General features: G+C 41.9%; 1 protein-coding gene across 1 annotated transcript; it reads left to right on the forward strand.

The window, feature by feature from the left end:
* Positions 1-2,606: 2,606 nt before the first annotated feature.
* On the forward strand, positions 2,607-18,581 carry PRKAR1A (protein kinase cAMP-dependent type I regulatory subunit alpha). Its single transcript, XM_068413176.1, has 12 exons — positions 2,607-2,694; positions 3,803-3,863; positions 4,798-4,976; positions 9,464-9,637; positions 10,266-10,357; positions 10,581-10,642; positions 11,161-11,207; positions 11,824-11,982; positions 12,652-12,712; positions 12,995-13,116; positions 13,735-13,816; positions 16,096-18,581. Exons 3-12 carry the CDS (start codon positions 4,800-4,802, stop codon positions 16,266-16,268), a joined length of 1,149 nt encoding a protein of 382 aa, XP_068269277.1. The 5' UTR covers positions 2,607-2,694; positions 3,803-3,863; positions 4,798-4,799; the 3' UTR covers positions 16,269-18,581.
* Positions 18,582-18,697: the final 116 nt, after the last annotated feature.

Below are 18,697 nucleotides of genomic sequence, written 5' to 3' on the forward strand. Positions count from 1 at the left end.
CGATGATCTTGAAGAGGGCTGCTGTTTTTAATCATGAAAATAGTGCTCTTGACTCCTCCTTATGAGGTTGAAACAGAAGTGGCTAAATCCATAAACCTAACAGTAGAGTACTTTACAACAACGAGCTGACATACTAGCCCAGGTTCTCCAAGGTAGCTGGGTAGCCAGCTCCTCTTAACTTGCAGGGACCTAAATATCTTTGGACATTTTCTTCCAGAATCTGCCTAGAAATATCATACTTCAGGCAGTGTTTCTTGGTTTAAAAATGAGAGCAGTCAAATGAGAGCTAAAACTCAGGAAGTCCTATCTGCAGCTTTCTGCAAGTCCATGCTGTGACACGTGATGATTCACAGCCTTTGCCTGCGGAGTCATCTCGTCCCGTCCGTGCTCAGACTCCACCAGTATCTACCAGTCTTGAAAACTGAATGTCCCACCACTAAGGATATGTGATGGTTACCATCACCGAAATCACTACTGGACCCTCGTGGTCCTTGCCATTGGGGTTTGAACCAGGACTGGCTTCCAGATTTGTCTAAAAAACAAATAAAATGGTGCTTTAGGACAGCCTCTGCTACAGGATAGGAGATGAAACTGAATTAGAAAAGTGATTCTATGGAGTTCTTATTAAATGTAACTAAAAGCAGCGAGTACAGCTCTGTGAAAGCACAGTCCCCACCTTACCTCTCTTCATGGTGACTCGCTGGCTGTATCACGCTATGTCTCTTACGCCTGCGTGGGTATATTCTGCTGGCAGACTGGGCAGCTCTCCTCTGCTCTTCAGCAGCCACAGCCTCAGGCAACAGATTGCTTCATGAGAGACTCTAACGCATAAAATCGTTTGAAACGAAAGTTGTGGGAATAGTGCTGACGGTAATGCAAGTTATTAACTCAGGAATGTTTATTATTTAATTAGTTAATATCAGGGTCTGACTGTAATTCAGACCAGACCAAATGAAATAGGGCTTTGATTGTTTTTAATTTCTCTTACGTCTTTAACAGTGTAAGAATTAACACAGGAATACGTACAAACATATGCTCATGAGAAGCATGATTTAACTTTCAAAGATAAATCAGTGCTGACTCACGGTGAAGGAGCTGGACACAGTTAACAAGAGGGACCTCAGGTTGGCATCACAAGGCTCCCTTTGAAAGCCTGTTCTGTTCCCTTTGTTTTACTCCTGTGCTGCCATCTGAACTCTCTGGCTCCAGAACTCGGGGAAGGATTGCATCAAGAGCAGGCTGTACAACAGTATACTTGTTTTCTTAATAAAGAGAACGTTGCAGAACAGGTTTTACGTACGGGTCTGATCTTTGTTCCAGATGGGATCTATCCCAAAACAGCACCAGGACTTGCCCAAACGAGGAGGGGTGTGATGGGACAATAGCAGCCGGCTTGGAAAAAGGGAAGATAAAAAGCCAAAAAAAAAAAAGTGTGTAGTGGGGAGCGCACACAACTTTTTTGCAGTGTTCAGAAACTTCTAGTAGTTTTCAGTTACAGGAAGAAATATTCTGTTACCAGGTGAGCAGGTAGATTTCATATTTACTCATACTGTACTCTGACAGTATTTAACAAATATTAGTGATTCCTTACAGTTCATATTTTTTGTAGAAGTTCCAGCTTTTGGTTAGTGTCAGAAAATCCTGGACCCTGGCTTCTGATTAACCCATCACAGACAGAAGCTATCAAACATTTAAGGAATGTGAGCTCAGGGGCTAGATGTGGTCTGTTTTAACTGCAGACCTAAGATCTAGACCTAAAATGTTCTCCTTTGTTTCTTTAATATGAGAAATACTAAAGAAATACGACGTGAGAGAAAGTTCCTGACGGTTTGGCACCTCATTGCAAAAGCACCAATAGCTTCTCATCTCAAAATATACATTAAACTCTAGTTACTGGAATAATTTTGCTTGGAAGTTAAACGATTCTCCCAAATGAGTTAAGCACTGATGAATTTTGTTTGAAACGCTCCCAGGGCAGTTCTAACGCCGAGCTGTAAGAGCGAGTGATGTTCTCGGTTGGAGGGAGATCAGCGGAGGCACCTTTCGGGGTTCTTTTTCCCCAAGGCCTCGCACGGGGCCTGTGTCTCCCTGCCAGCACAGCCAGGGGCTTCTGTGACTTCTTACAGGCTTTAAAAACGCAAAGTGAGGGGATTCACAGGGCTCATCTCAGCCATAGAGACACACACAATAATTTTACATCGATTAAATGTAAATGTAGGCCCGGGGCGAGGCCTACACCGGGCACACGCAGCCCGCGCTTCCTCCGCGGGGGTTCCCTCCGCCCGGGGAGGCAGCCGGCCCCATCCGCTCCCCCAGCCCGGAACCGCGGGGCCCGGCCCGCGCTGACCCAGCGGCCCCGGGGCGCGGCCCGGCCCGCCGGCCTCCCCGCTCCCCTCAGCGCCCCGGCCCTGCTCTCCACGCCACCTTCGCGCCCCTTAAAGGGGCACCCGCACATCCGGCGCTGCGATCGGCCCCTTGGAGCGCCCCGCCCTGCGCTGCCCCTTTAAGGTTACCGCGGCGACGGGTCTGGGTGAGAGCGAGGCGCATTGACGTCAGAGCGGGCGGTGATTGGCTGGGCCGGTTGGTTTCCGGTGGGAGCCGCCGCCGCCGCCGCCGCCGCTGCTGTCGCTGAGGCCGTGGCCGGGCCGGGACGCGCGGGGGGCGGTGAGGGCCGGGCGGAGCCGCCCGCGCCAGGTGAGCGGCGGCGCCCGGCCCGGCCCCGGGGCACCCCTGAGGGGGCGGCGGGGCGGGGAGGGCGGGCGGGAAGGACGAGGAGCGGGAGGCCTGCGGCCTTGGGGGCGGGGGCCGGCCCCGCTGAGGGGAGCGGCGCGGTGCCGGCAGCTCCCGGGCCTGCTGGGAGGGGGGGGGGCGGTGTCCTCTTATCCTGCCTCGGCTGGAGGCTCCGTGTCCGCGGGGGGAGAGCGGCCGCGCTGCCTGGAGTCCCCGCGGGCTTGTCGGGCCGCGCCGGGGCTGTGCGGGGCGTCGCCTCCAGGCGCTAAAACAATCCCCCGGCCCGACAAAGGGCTGGGGGGGCTCGTCCCCGCCCCCTCGGCAGCCTCCTGTCGTTCGTTTCGCCGTGAGGCTGCCCGCCCGCACCGCTGGGCCGTGGCGGGCGCGCCTCCGGGGAGCGGCGAGCAGCCCCGGGCCTGCGGTGAGGGGCGGGCTGGGCTGGGCAGGCCGGGCCCGGGCGGTTCGGGGCGGGCTGAGTGCAGCCGCGTGTTGGGGGGCTCGGGAAAACCGCGGGTTTGCGATATGCAGAAAAAATACTTAGTAAAAATGCTGGAGTTTTCGTTATTCCTTTACTATTTTCTTCACTGGTCTTGGTCCTCTGGTGAGCAGCCATGAGCCGTGGCTGCTATCAGCAGCGCGATGCTTTTTCCGTAGATTGTAATTTGTAGCTGCCTTGGAGCCTCCGAGTTTCTCTGGGGCTGTTAATTGGGACTGACCTTCATTGTGCGAGTTGTCAAAACAAAAGAAGTAACTGGAGAACTTTAAGGCGCTCTTTGAGTCCACGTGAAGTCCATGCTTGGTGTTTATGCAACACATAATACATCTGTCCGTGCATACTTATGCGGGGATTAACTGTGACAAGAGTGAGACCTGTTTGAAGTGTGAGCAATTTCGTGTTAACTCTCGTCCTCCTGTAATCTCCAGTAGCATAATTCAAAGTGCCACAGTGTTACGTTGCCGATGTGACCTGTGTTTCTCAATCTGCTGCTTCAGTAGGAACCGCTTGGCTTTTCAGTGACTTGTCATATCTCGAAATTATTTTGTCTGAATCCATTTTTTCCCCTTTCAAAAGCTGATCCTGGGATCAACGTATCCTGCGTATTCGTAAGCTGTTGCCACTGTCTCTGTCCCAGGTAACTTTCTTTATATGTCATCAAAAATGCCCTGAGAAATTATTTTCTATTTCTTTAGCTGTCTTAGTGTTGCTTTATGTAAAAAATGAAATGAAATGTGTTTTTTATATATATATATATGTAAAAATATATTTTAAAATGGTTCTATAACCTGAAAGGCAGGAAGAACCTGCTTAAGAACACTTTTTAAAGTGTTACAGCTGGCACTGTAATTTTAAAGTTTTCTGAAGACCTGATGCTGTAACAGATGTGTTTAGCGATGTACTCTTGAATATTTGCAGTTGAAGAAATATTTTTGGGATTGGAGCATATCCGTGGAGGTAGTTACAAATTATGGACCAGTTTAAACTAGAGAGTGGCTTTTTAGCAGTGACGCTCCTCATTCCCTGACCTCTGTTAGTGGGCTCTGCCTTGGCATTTGGCGAACTGGCTTTGGCTTCCACCTTCACATGTTTCACTTCCTAATACTTTTCATACCGTCCTCTCGGATTCCCAGCTTCCACCCACCCATCTCCTGGTCATCATCCACATGATCCCATACGGACCATACAGCTCTGTGAAGTCAGCCTCCCGTCCTACAAAATACTAGGTTTAATCAGCAGAAAGTTTCAGTTGAAGCCTGCCTGAGTGCTCACAGGGCCTGAGTTGTTGAAGCTTTTCCAGCTCAATCAAATGCTTTTTCCTTTTGTGCCTGTGGCTATAGAGCACCCAGATTTTTTATTTCTTTCCGGGTGCTAAATAAGTTCATAGCTTTTTCTTTCATGGTTTAGCTCTGTTACTAGTCTTAAAGATAAAGGTAGTTTTATGCTGTGGTATCAGTAAGATGACAATGCAGTGTAGCTTTCTTTCAGGCAGCATAACGTGCCTGACTATATCGGGCAGCAATGTCTTCGTTTCCACTAGTCATTTAACCTTCTCTTTCTCTTATCTTCAGCAATGGCAGCTTCTAGCAGCAGCAGCAGTGAGGAGGAGCGTAGTCTTCGGGAGTGTGAACTTTACGTCCAAAAACACAACATCCAGCAACTTCTGAAGGATTGCATTGTACAGTTATGCACAGTGAGACCTGAAAGACCCATGGGATTCCTCAGAGAATACTTTGAAAGATTGGAGAAGGTAAAAATACATAGCGGGAGGGAAGGAGAGTGGAACAACCTACATTTACATCATCTCTTTGTGATTTAGAGGCTGAGCTTCAGATTTGACCAGTGTTCGTATTGACCGTTTGAAATTGGAACTGATGCTTTTGGAAAACAAAATCCTATTTTCCAGTAGCTTGTGCCAGTTGATCACGATGTAAAAGCAGCTCTGTCGTAACAAAGCACATAGGGCAGAACGTAAGCTGATGGGGAGACTTACCCATCTGGGATGCAGATGTAGTCCCAGTCTAATGCTTACTCATAGAAGCTAATAGCATACACGGTTGTGTATTTAGGTGATAACCGTGGTGTTTGACCTTGGTTAGACACTGGCAGTAGGCATTTGGTTTCTTGTATTGAGGCAAACAGTTTGCAATAATTTGGGTCTAGCACAGAAGTAGTTATCCAGGTGTAGCTGAAGTCAAATGGAAGTATTTGCATTCCAGATCTCGAGGAGAGCAAGCCTGTTTCTGCCTTCTCTGGGGAGTTCCGTGTTGGTGTTTGCTTTGTTGTTCCTCTTGCGTTTGTCCTCAAGGTCTCATTGGTGTTTTTGTTGTTGTTGTTGGAAGCATTGTGGGATCTGGGGAATGGAAAGCATTTTGTCATCTCGGTGCTCGTATTTGAAACAGTGATTTCACATTCTTTTGAACTGTTCATTTTATGTAATATCTAAGCAGATGGGAGAAGAAAATGGGAGGTTTTAAAGGCTAATGCAGAGGAAAGGTTAGATACGAGTCTCTTGAGAATACACCATTAGTAAATAATATAGCTGTGACCTTGTACAGCAGTCATCTGCAGGTGCTGCTTTCAGTACTTGTTGTATATGGGAGGTATATCTCCTTTTTTTTTTTTTATTCTAGTTAGTTACTAATTGCTGATGTAAAAAAGAAAGAAATTGACAGTAGAGATGATAAATAGGTATAGTGGAAATTGTCTTTTGATGGAAGTATTCAAGGTAGATACTAGAAAATGACCAAACGCTGCAAACTAACCTCCTGTAACTCACAATGTATTTGAGGAAGATTTTGCTTGTTAAATGAACAAGAATTCTATAACATGTCAGATTTTCTCTTTTTTGTGTGGTTGCATCTTGAGTACATTCTCTTTCAGAGAGAATACCAGCAGGAAACCAGGTAGTAATCAGGTTCTTAAAAATCCACTGTCCCTCCCTGCTACCATGCCTCCTTCCTCACCTTGGATTCTCGAGCTTCTAAGTACTGATGGATTGATTATTTTTCAAATATCACAAGTGTCGATGCTACAAAACTTCACTAAGTAAACTGCATTACTACACTTGGAATAAATTGTAAACCAATCCATACGTAGGGATATAAAATAGGAATATTTGGATGCTTTTGTGTAGTGGATTTATGGTCAACATGTGGTATTTAAGGTTAAAGGAAACTTAATTTGTTTTTAACAAGACAACAAGTCTAGCTCTGAACTTAATCACATGTATTCTGGAGTTGAATAACTCTTGATGATTTATTCTGGTGCAAACAGACTGTCTATGTACTCTGTCAGCCTACAAGGGAGGTGAAAATAAAACTAGTTAGGCAATGTTCTTTCCCCCTTAAGTTACTCTCACAATTTTGGTCAGGGTCTCTTATTATGAGTTATGTTGGCATGGGTTATACATGCCCACTAGTGCAGCTATAGCTACAAGTGAAACCGTAGCATTTTTCTTCTTGCCTTCTTGAATTTAAAAATTGCTACAGCTTTCTCTAAGTAATTTCACCATCCAGACTAATGGATTGGTGTTAGTTTAACCAGGTAATGCGGTACCTTAATAGCTATCAAGTAACAGAACAGTGAACATCCTGTGCTGTGTTACAAACTCCTCTGACATCCATGTCTGGAAAGCACGAATGCTAAGGGCTATTATTAACCAGCTCTAACCTGGTACTTAGCTCTAGTAGAGCAAAAATGTTTGAAAGGGAATCTGTTTCACTTTCCAGAAGTAATGTCTGTTACATCTTTAATAAAACAGAGCAACTTTTCAATATACTTTCTAAACCTGTTCATCTGTTGGACTCGATGAAGTTGAGGTTGAGATCCAGTTTGTTTGTTGTTTTTTTTTTAAGATTGCATTTTGAAGGAGCACCATTTAAAACTGAAGTGAGGTTGCTGTTTTCTCTCTGGTTATCCTGACAAGTCATCTCTTCCACAGCGTGCACACGCAGAGCTGATTCACTGTCATGTTATTAAAAGACATTGAAGACATTTAAACACACCTTTGAATTTATGTTCAGAAACCTTCAAATTACTGCCTCTGAGATTGTTATAGCTACTATAGGAATTCAGATGTCCTCTTCTGAGTTAGGAAAGCTGTTACATGAATCTAGTTACTACACATTGGTTGTATAAATGTTTTTATTTTATCTCTTTGTGAGGTACTAAGGCCTCTGTTCTTTTTGCTGTGCAAACAAGTCTGGTAACATCAATGCATACTAAAAGCTAATAGCCATCCGGTGCTGTGCTTGGCTGTGTAATGTAGTTTGAGCTACGGGAATTTAATGTAGAGATCATTATTATAGCCTGCCAGATGAACCTCTGATATGGACATGGCTGGCTGCTGGAATAAGTGCATGTTTGAAATATTGTGTGTAATGCAGTTATGTGCATATTAGGCTTTATAGAAATCTGGAATTATGAAGTGTGATTGGCATCTAGGCACTGTACCTGTTCCCCACCACCCACCCTGCCTCCACAGATACAGACCTGAATATTTTCCTGTTTTCTAAGTGTTTCTCTTGCAAAACATGGTAGTTAAGAAGGATGTATTGTGCGGTTGTGAATTCATGGCAGAGCTTTTAACACTGCTTTTTTAGCTTCTGAGTGGTCGGGGGTTTTGTTAAATACGTGGAGAGCTGCTATAAATTAAATACTAATTAGTCAGAAGGAGTTGAGACTGTTTCTGGTGTAATGACAATTACCAGGTGCCAGACTATACAGTGTAAAACAGAATTCTGAAATTGTGAAGGTTGTCTTCAGTAGCTGATAAATACGACTATGTGAAGTCTCATCAGTTTAATATTTCTTACTTGCAATAATTTAAATGGACTTATTTAAAAAGTGTCAGGTTTTTTTAATGGGTTAATTATTCTGTATATGAACAAGCAGTATATTTCTGTGGGTGGTGGTGTTGCCTATGTTGTAGAGAAGCAGTTTAAACCGATCACTTAATACTGCTCAAGCTATTTTTAACGTCATCTCAGTTGAGACTTGTTTCCCTAAAATCACAAGTTACAAACAAGATTTTAAATATGTTTTGCACCCATCGTTTGGGAATGTAGCACTATTTTATCAACGGGCAAAAAGCAGGAAGCGAAATGTAATTCAATGGATCAGTGCTTGCTCTTTGGTTGTCTGAGAGGTGTAAAATGTGAACTCCCTGTAATGGCTATCTCATGTCTCTTTCCTCAAAGTGCTGGTGTTACACATAGCCCCTGTGCACCTCCGGAGCAGAGCGTGGCAGCCAAGCAGCAAGCTGCCTAACTGGGCAGGGCATGGTTTGATCAAGGACACTGGGACAAACCCAGCTTTTAAAAGTGCCAGGAGCTCTCTGAGAACAGGTGACTTCTTGTTCTTTTAAGGCATGTCCCAAAACCCTGTTTCCTTGACACTAGGAAGGCCATTTGAGCTGTCGTGATGCAAATGCTCTGGCTCCGAGGTTGGCTTTTTTGTTTTGTTTTTAATCCGATTTTAGGTGATTAAGGTGAATCTTCTGGTACATAGAAGACTCAAATTCCTATATGTCAAGTTAATTAGACTTTGTTTTATTGTAAGTGCACTAGTCTTCTACAATATCACTACAGCACAACAGGTAACTGAGGGAAATAAGATGTAACATGGTGCAAAGTTGACAAACCTGTGGTTTGTGGAAAAAACCCTAGTGTTTGGCCTCCAGCATCCTTCCTCCAGCTCTTTTGTAAGCGGTGTTCATATTTCTTTCTCCTAAAATAACTGTTGGTTATTGAGTATCAAGTTGATCCATGACTTGACCTTGTTTCAAAAGCTTCTCATGTAACATGGATTTCAGAGGAAGCGCTCTTCTGCCTTTCAAATCAAAAAAAGGCTTAACACCTCGCAGCTGAGGGAAGGGACTGCTGGGTTTACAGTTGGGAAAATGTCTTTAGCATTTGTGGAATGTCTTCATCGCCTGTTGAATACACTAGGGAAAGTAGAATCAACTTCTTTATACTTCTTAATTTATGAAACTATTAGTGTAACTTATTAAACTAAACGCCATTGTGATATGGATGTTGTGAATGAAGGGCACATCTACCATCTGTTTCGAAAGGCCTTTGATCTTGGTTGCTGTAGTCTCCTGTTTGCCTTAATGTGGGAGTAACAGTACACAGGAAGCTCCCTTGCATTGCCAGACTAAATTGGAATATGACATATAACGGCTTCTTTCTTTACTGGATTATGTGACACAAACATGTCTTCCTTCCTGTTTAGGAGGAAACAAAACAGTTGTTGAATCAACAGAAGTCTGGCTCTCGCTCAGACTCACGGGAAGATGAAATCTCTCCTCCTCCTCCTATGAACCCTGTGGTTAAGGGTCGAAGAAGGCGTGGGGCCATCAGTGCAGAAGTCTATACAGAAGAGGATGCTGCATCTTATGTTAGAAAGGTGCTCTAACTTTTAAACATTGCTAAAAATTGCATCTACAATCCAAGAGTTTATGTAAGACCACCTTCTATCCAGTTTATGAAAGAACACCAAGCTCCTGTAACCTGTTAAGTCTTGTGATAACTGTAAAAAACAGACCTGTGTGTAGCTGTTTAATTGGAGGTTAGAATAAACTGTCATGTAGTTAAACCATTTATGCATAACTTAGGCCTGTTCCCTTTGAAGCAATATATATTTAGATGTACGTATATTTATATATATTATATATATAAACAAAGTGCTTCCAGTTATTCGACAGCTGCAACAACATTATGTTTAGCTTAGTGCAGAGCAGACTTGCTGCTATTCATAGGAAAACACAAGTTGAACGGATACTTGTACTCAGAAAAAAATCATAAACTTAGCAGAGAATGATGCTTTTACAGTTGCATAAAATAATACAAGATTTTATTTACCTTCTGCACAAACTGGCTGTAAACATTGACTATATTTGATTTTAGATCTATAATGCTTGAAAGAAACTGGAAAAAGCTCAGCCAGTGTTCTGTAGCAATTTAAATGATTTATTTACCCTGGGGAATGCAGAAATTTTTCTTGAAAAGATTAATTTTTTCTGATTATATCCCAGGTTATTCCAAAAGATTATAAGACTATGGCTGCTTTGGCAAAAGCTATTGAGAAGAATGTGCTGTTTGCCCATCTTGATGATAATGAAAGAAGGTAGGAATGGATCTTTGTAGTCTTAAAGAAAGCTTCTTAGAAGTGCAGATTTCAGAAGAATGAAGTGTGTTATAATGTACAAAGCTGCACAGCCTCTTTACAACGGTCTTTGTAACCCTACAGAGGTTGTAGGAAAAGTATGGGTGGGCTGGAGGCACAGATGTATGAATGCATGCACAGCAGTTGTCCAAGCAGTTGTCTAATTTTGATATCCTCCTTTCAGTGACATCTTTGATGCCATGTTCCCTGTCACTTACATTGCAGGAGAGACTGTCATACAGCAAGGCAAGTGGTAATGTTTACGTTGCTGATTAAGTTGGAGACGGTGAGCAGACTCTGGCCTAGTGCTCTTGTTAGTTTTTGGGGGATTTTTTTGAAAATGAAAACAGGGTCTGCATGCAATGACCCTTTCTTGCTAGGTTGTCTGAAGCACAGCTCGTGCTAAAGTGAGGACTGGAGCAATTGTAGGATGATGGCATTTTTTTGCATATGTTGTCTGTTGGGAAGATTGTTATTTGATTGCCCTGTGGAACATGTTTTGTCAGTTTATGGATCCGGTACGGCTTTCCAGTAATGCTGGAAATGCTGCTGATCTCCTGCATACCAGTATGTCTTCTTTCACGGGACTGAGAGTGTGAAATCGGAACATGTGAAATTTCACCCTCTGAGCTGTGCAAAATTTGTCTCTGCCAACCTTATTAGATTCTAAATATCAAAGTTGGCAGAGATGCCAGTCTGTGAAACATGAATGCTTGCATGGCTTTACTCTTTAGTGTGTATTCAGGTTCTTTTTTCTTCTTTAGGTGATGAAGGTGATAACTTCTATGTTGTTGATCAAGGAGAAATGGATGTAAGCATCGTTGGTAGTTTGTTAATGACGTGTTCATTCCAAGTAGAAGAATACTCTGATATTTGTAGGCCTCTTGTACAGGTCCTTCCTTTAGCAGCTTTTCTCATAATAAGTTCTTACTTGTAGAAGCTTATTTTGCTTTGGAACCTCTTTGCACCTTAACGGCTCAGTCTGGCTGCGCAGACCGTAAGTTGTGTTGAGTTTCAAAATGAATGATTCAGACACCAACACAATACTAACGCTTTACAAGTGCAGGGTGGAGTCTAGCTGAGGTGTGTGACAGGCTTTAAGAATGATCAGGCTTTTTATTTTCCAGTCCAACTAATCCATAGCTTTCTCTGGCAGAGACTTTGAGATTTTATTTCCTGTGAAAGGGTCTGAGGAATCTACGTGTGTGGTGTCTGTGCATGTCATGTAGAAGAGAGTCCCTTTGTCAGTGAAAGTAAGAATTGTGGCTGGGACTGGGGTTTGCTGTGAAGTGTTGATGAAACCCTGAAACAGTCAGCCCTTTACTATAAAGGAAATATATAAAGGGGGGGGCAGAAGCTTCATGTTGTCTCTGACCAGCTCACAAGACACTGTGGGCCTTGGCTTATCGCCATGCTCTTCCTTTCAGGTTTATGTGAACAGCGAGTGGGCAACCAGCGTTGGTGAGGGTGGAAGCTTTGGAGAACTTGCCCTTATATATGGAACTCCCCGTGCTGCAACTGTCAAAGCGAAGACGAATGTGAAGTTGTGGGGCATTGACAGAGATAGCTATAGAAGGATCCTGATGGCAAGTATTTTTCTAGCTGATTTGTGGCTCATGCCATTGACTCAAGTAGCTGTGTGCTAACCTGGAATTATGTTTTTGGGTTTCCTATTCACTGAACTTCCACTGGTTATTTGACCTTCTGTCTGTGCCTTCTGTCTCTTTCGCTAGAGTTACTTATTCAAAATCCTGCTGTCTGTTGTAATCAGAAAGCTGATCACTCAGCATCCCTTTATCAAGCATGAGGCCTTGGGGAATCTTGCATTAGTGAACAAAACAATACCAATGCAATATTAAACTGTACTAAAAATGTAATATCTACTAGTTAGCTTGTCAGTTATTCTGATTCTGCTCTCTATTTAGCTCGCTATTTGTAAGTAGTGTGTGTGAACAGCAGTTGTAACTGGAGCATTTCTGTGAATTTTGGTAAGGTCATACAGTAAGAATGCATTTAGAAACATTGAGACTGAAATAAATGCTAAGCACTTTATGAAGGTTGCTGAACTCTGAAATATTACTGAAATAATGACATTTGAAAACGCTTAATCTTGTGGGTTTGGGGTCTGTGAGACAGGATGCGATATGTCTGGTTAAATATATTTTTGTCTTAAGTTTTATTTGAAGCTTCATGTAAGACATGAAGTAGAAAGAAAACTTACTTTGTGTGCTTGGGTTTTGTTTTTTTTTTTGTAGGGGAGTACTTTGAGAAAGAGAAAGATGTATGAGGAATTCCTTAGTAAAGTATCTATATTGGGTAAGTGAGAAGATTTTTGTTCTGAAGTGGAATAAATTGCTGTATTTTAACAAAGCTGTTACTCAGCATTATGATGATTACAGGCTGTTGTGGCAGTCTGTTAAAACTGACTGCAAAGCCTGTACTGCTTTTCTGCATCATTCCAAAATGATTCTAATTCAGGTCTTGATATCTGATGCACAAATGTAGCCAGAAGTAGGTGGACCTCTGTATAAGGACAGAGCAAAAAGTGTAATTTGTGCCTTGAAAAGATTATCTATTAACGAACTGTTAACTCTGTAGAATCTCTGGACAAGTGGGAGCGTCTCACGGTAGCTGATGCATTGGAACCAGTGCAGTTTGAGGATGGGCAAAAGATTGTGGTCCAGGGAGAGCCAGGAGATGAGTTCTTCATTATATTGGAGGTAAGGAAGGTCAAAATTAAAAGCTCAAGCTCAGAACTTTACTTTTTTTTTTTTTAACATAGCTTGTTCTGCCCCTAAATAGACAAAAAACAAAATGGAGGAATGTACTTGTAGAGAATTCCTAAAGAAATCTAATATTGCTGGACATGCAGAAGCTTATATTTAGTTTTGCTATTTTTACAAGTGGTACTTCCAGGAAAAAAGCAACAAGTTTCTGGCTGAAACCAATTTATCTTTTTCAGAAGAGTAGATGCCTGCTCTAGATAGCTAGTAATGTCTTGCTAGTGGTATCGTCTTCTGTCTTGGGTGTTTTTTTCCTTTTTTTCTTTTTTTTTTTTTCCTAGTCATACTGCAATATTCTTAGAGTTATGAGGAAAACCAGGAAGAAATCAGTGCTGTGGATACATAAATACCCAAGACATTTTAAGCTTAGAGAGGAGGGAGGACCAGCTGTTTTTACAGAGCAGCCCGGTGAACTATGCAAGGACTGTGAAGTGGTTTTTAAAGACTGAGACATCGTAACAGTTGTTTCTGCAAAGCAGCTGATTCCTTGGGGAATTCAGTGTTTTAAGTGATGCTGGAAAATGCCAGTTGTTTAATTGCTGTGATTTATTCAAGGGCACAGCTGCAGTGTTACAGCGTCGATCAGAAAACGAAGAATTTGTTGAAGTGGGCAGACTGGCACCTTCTGATTATTTTGGTGAGTTATTTAGTGATGACTATGGTTACATACACCACGGTCACCATTTTACCTGTGCTGTGTTGGTGACTGCTGTGGGTGATAGTGATGGGATGGATTTGCTTAATTACTGTTGTGGCTAACTTGTGGTTTCGGTGAATGTCAGGTGAGTATCAGAGTCACTTGGCATTCAGGTGTGCATGTTACAGAAATGGGATTGTTCTAGAGTACTTTAATTTAGAAGGGGCTTGGTGGTGATTTGGTCAGACCTCTGTACTCTGAGCAGAGCTAATTTTGAAATTGCATCATGTCGCTTAGGGCTGTGTCCAGTTGAGTCTCTTGTGTCTCTAGGGATGGAGATCCCACAACCTCTCTGGGCAATTTATTTCACTGTTTAACCAGCCTTGTTGTGAAGAATTTTTTTCTTTATGCCTGAGAAGAATTTCCTGTTCTGCAACTTGTTGCTTTTTCTCTGCCTTTCACTGTGCAGAGAGCAGTCTAGTTTTGTCATTATAATTGCTCATTATGTAACTGCAGACAGCAATAAGATTCCCTCTTTAGCCTTCTTTTCTCCAGGTCAGACTAACCCAGCTCTTTGTACATCCTGTGCTGCAGTCCCCTAACCATCTGGGTGGCACTGCTGGACTTGCTGTACTTTGTCAGCATCTTGTACTGGGGACCCTGACATAGGGAGACTGTCCAGAGTACCACACAAGTGCACATCAGGGTCTTTTTTTCATTCTGTTCTTACTTAGCTAAAAATTACGTGGTATATAAGTTGCTTTGGCTTGAAAAAGCTTACGTGGGCTGGCAAAGAAAAAGGCTAAGATCCTATTATAAATACTTGTGAAGACTTTGAAATAATCTTCACATGGAACTAATTACTTGCCTAGTGCATGTTGATTTATTTTGGAGCACAGATAAGGCCTGGGTATGTATGCTCACAGAGTGTTCTTGGAGTATAATGTGACAGTATATAACAAGATATTCCTGGCAGCCTTATTTTGGGTTCAGAAGAAAAGTAGCTTGCAGTTCTGAAACAGAGCAAGCAACCTGTTCAGAACCTACTATTTAATGTTTAAATACTTCCCTCTCTCTCTCAAAAAAAAAACCCACAAAACCCAAAAAAGAGTAGATGATGTAATCAACAAATACTGTGGTGCAAGGCCTGAAGTGGGATGTACTCAAGAGTGCACTAATAGTGCTGGAGCTGACCAAAGGTCTGCTTAGCTCAGTATCTGGTACTAGATTTTTGTTCTATGTATGTCATTTCAGTCTCTTCTAATATTTCCCTTAATGTGTACTCTTGATTTCCCACTCTTAAACTAAACGTTGTCTCTACCGTTGTGTTCAGGTGCTGCAGACCTGTCCCCCGGGGGTTTAACTCTCCCTTAGAACCTACTTATTCTTTTGCAAGCCTGTGTTTTGGAGGCTACTGAGTTCCAAGAGTTTTAATTGGGCACAGAGGAGAAGTTTTTCTCATTTCTTCTGAACATCCCTTCTGATAACCCAGGCAAATTTATTCTCTGAGGAGCACCGAGTTCTTTCCTCAGTTCTGAACATGGAGATAACCAGCCCAAGTGCTTAAAAACAAACCAACCCAGAAGCTGATGGTGTGGTTTCTTCTAGGCTTGCCGTGAGGAATGTTAGGGGTAGCTGTTGTCACCAGTGGAAACAGGGGCTTGTTGGAAACTTCATTGCCAAATGTGGTGTTTAGCAGTTGTAACAGGTATTTGAAACAAAGCTTTTGGCATATTTGTGCATAACTTATGAAATGGGAATCCAGTGGGACTTCAAGATACTCATCTCCCACAGCCCCGTGGCAAAGTCAGATTCCTGATTCTGGCTAGCTGTGGGGCAAAGGCTTCTGCCTTGTGCATTAATGTTTTTTTTTTTACTTCAATACCATGGTCTTGTTGTCCTGAGTTTCTTAGAAATATCAGAATTGAACAGTAGCATACCTTACATATTAGAAAAATAACTACTTGTTGACTAGGAAAATGACATGGTTAATTGAAGCATGACCTTTTCTCAAATAGAATGAATGTTGAAAATTATTCAGGCCTTCTTCAGAGAGACTTGAATGCAGATGGGCTTTTTAATAAAAAAATCATCAAGTAGTTTTTTTTAAAATGCCTTCACAGTTGCTTCTACAGTAGCTACATATATACTTGCTCTGATCAGTGTTAAAACCTGAATTACCTTCAATTCCTGCAGCAGTTTGAAATACAACAGTGTAATTTCTTCAGCTCTTTTGCATGTTGATGTTTAACGCTGTTCACACTTTCCCGTTTCCCTAGGTGAAATAGCCCTGTTGATGAACCGTCCCCGTGCTGCCACAGTTGTTGCTCGTGGCCTGTTGAAATGTGTAAAGCTTGACCGACCCCGATTTGAACGTGTCCTGGGTCCGTGCTCCGATATTCTCAAGCGAAACATCCAGCAGTACAACAGTTTTGTATCGCTGTCTGTCTGAAACCTTCCTCCCTATCCAAAACACGCTTCACGAATGCAGACTGCTTTATTACCCTTGTGCAGAGCCACATTGCCACTGGCATTTGCAGCTTCCTGTCTGATTTACAAAAAAGAAAAAAAAAATTGCTTCTCATGGCACTATTTTTAATTTAGAGCATATTAGTTCTGTGCTCTCTGTCCCATTAAATTAATAGAAAAAGTTTTATGGAGACGTTTGCTCTTACAGCTTCTCTCTGTGCAACAGTGTCCAACTCAGGCAAACGCAGCCTTGCTTCAGCGAGGGAGATCTGGCACCACGCCAGTTGCCATAGAGTAAGGAGGTGACATGAGGCGGGGAGGATTTTTGTTTTTTTAAAGGTGTTTCTCAAATGATTGGACAGATTTTAAGGCTGCGGTCATAATCTGCTGTATTTCTTTTCAAATGAGAACTTCCCTTGTAATTGAGCTTCTTGGGGCTTGGGGTTTTCCTTTTTTTTTAATTTTCTGGGTACTGTAATCCTGGATTCAATCATGAGGCATCAGCTGCTAAGAAAGCCACAGTTGGAATTTTAACAGTAAAATTGTTCCTGTGTCTGCTGGTTTAAGATTGCTTAGTTATGTTTTTGTCAAGTGTAAATCAAAGCTTTCAAGGTTAACAGTTCTGGTGAACTACTGCAGTTGTTACTTTATTTGCTGACTTGCCGCAACTGATTTTTTTTGTGTTCTTTCTTCAGCGATAGAGATGCCATTTAAAACTCTTCCTGTTCAAAGTGGCAAGAACCAAATGTTACATTAAATGCCTGACTTTGGTCTCTAGTACATAGATTGGTGTAAGAATGGTGCAGCTGTCCAGCTGTTAATGTTCAAGTGCTTAGATTGGTGTAGAAATTGGAAGCGAACATTTTATTCCTGTGACTCTCGCTTGCTTTGTATTCCTCAGTTGACTTTTTAAAAAATGACCATCAGTTCAGGTGACCCTTTGTTACCAGGGAAAATAAATGTCGAGTATTTATGGCCAGCACCAGTTGCAGGTTGCAAGATTGCTGGTCTATATAGATGCCATTATTCTTGGTAGAGAATGTGAGGCAGAAACAGTGAATGTTTTAACTTTCCTGCACCACTCAGTTATTTTAAGTTTTTTAATCAGTCAATTCCTAATTTTTAAAATGGTTAATTAGAAATCTAGTTTAAATACAAAAGGTGCATTCTCTTTCCGTGCTTATGGAATTTACATGACACTTATTTCATACTCACTCTTTTTTCCAAGTTCAATATGTTGCGGAGTCTTAAATGTATTTCAGTATTTACCAGCTTCGTGTTCCATTATTCTGTGCACACCAATACTTCCCAAAAGTTTTTACTGAATTCCACGGTTCAATAATGGTAGGCAATTTTTAAGGTTTCCTTTAAACTGTAATTTATATAAAGTAGTGTAGGTTTGTATTTGGGAGTGACAGCAAGCAGTTTTGCATTTGTTGTGCAACTACTTCTAATGATGGAGCCCTCGTTTTATTTCCTTTCTGAGGTGATGTGGATTCAAATTCAACAGACTTTCTCCCAGGCGTGTAGATAGCCAGAAAGAGTCTGCTAATTGATGCAAAATAATACTGAGGGTATCAAGTCTTTACAAAAGGTTTCAGGGTATTTCTGAACCTGAAATCCCAATAATGGGATTTAAATGCTTGTGGTTTGAGTTCTCTATTCAGAAGATGTTGAGTAGAGGATTTCTGCAAGAGTCCTTAAGGAGGAGTAAGCAAACCCTACCTTTTTGGTTTGTTGGGTTTTTTTTTGTAAAACTTTTCTTAAGTTTTGACTCTATCCAGGTTTTTTTTCTTCATATGTGTTCTTTGTGTTACTTTAAAGCACCAAAAACTGTGTAACCTAGTTAGAGCTCCACAAAAAAAATGCACATTTTTTTTATATAAGGCTTTCTAATCAAGTTTCACTACTGCATCTTTTTAGCTTGCTGTTTACTCCCTTTTGTAGTTTTACCTACAAGATTTTAAGATAAATCAGCTGAGTCTGAGTTAAATATTAATCACAGTTATAGCTTTACCTTTGTGTGCAATTTAAATATGTTTGAAACCACAATTGGCATAGTTTTGCCTTAGCTAACATTCAGGGCTTTAGAGGTAACTTCTTGCTAGCCCACCTTTAGCGAATTTATGAAGTCTATTGCCCTAGAAAGCTATAGTCAACCAGAGGACCATTTTTGTATCGTTACCTGACTATATAAGTCTGATTTACTGTATGTGCTAATATATTCTATTATATTCCTTTTGTTATAGATTGTCCTAATGGCAGGTAAAGCAATAAAATGATTTAAATTCTTAAATGCAATCAGTCTCTTTTTTTTTTTTTTTCCCTATCTCTATGTGTTGTGTTTTCCTTTGGCCTTAGAGATTACATTATTAATGAGGTGGTAGAAACTAAGAAGCTTAATGGATTAGC

The sequence above is a fragment of the Nyctibius grandis genome, chromosome 15 (genome assembly GCF_013368605.1).
Source record: "Nyctibius grandis isolate bNycGra1 chromosome 15, bNycGra1.pri, whole genome shotgun sequence".
Taxonomy (NCBI): Eukaryota; Metazoa; Chordata; class Aves; order Nyctibiiformes; family Nyctibiidae; genus Nyctibius; species Nyctibius grandis.

Coding starts and splice junctions, on each gene's coding strand:
- PRKAR1A (XM_068413176.1), top strand. CDS start 4,800: ATGGCAGCTTCTAGCAGCAGCAGCAGTGAGGAGGAGCGTAGTCTTCGG. Junction 10,643..11,160: donor AGAGACTGTCATACAGCAAG/GCAAGTGGTAAT, acceptor TTTCTTCTTTAG/GTGATGAAGGTGATAACTTC. Junction 11,208..11,823: donor TTGATCAAGGAGAAATGGAT/GTAAGCATCGTT, acceptor TCTTCCTTTCAG/GTTTATGTGAACAGCGAGTG.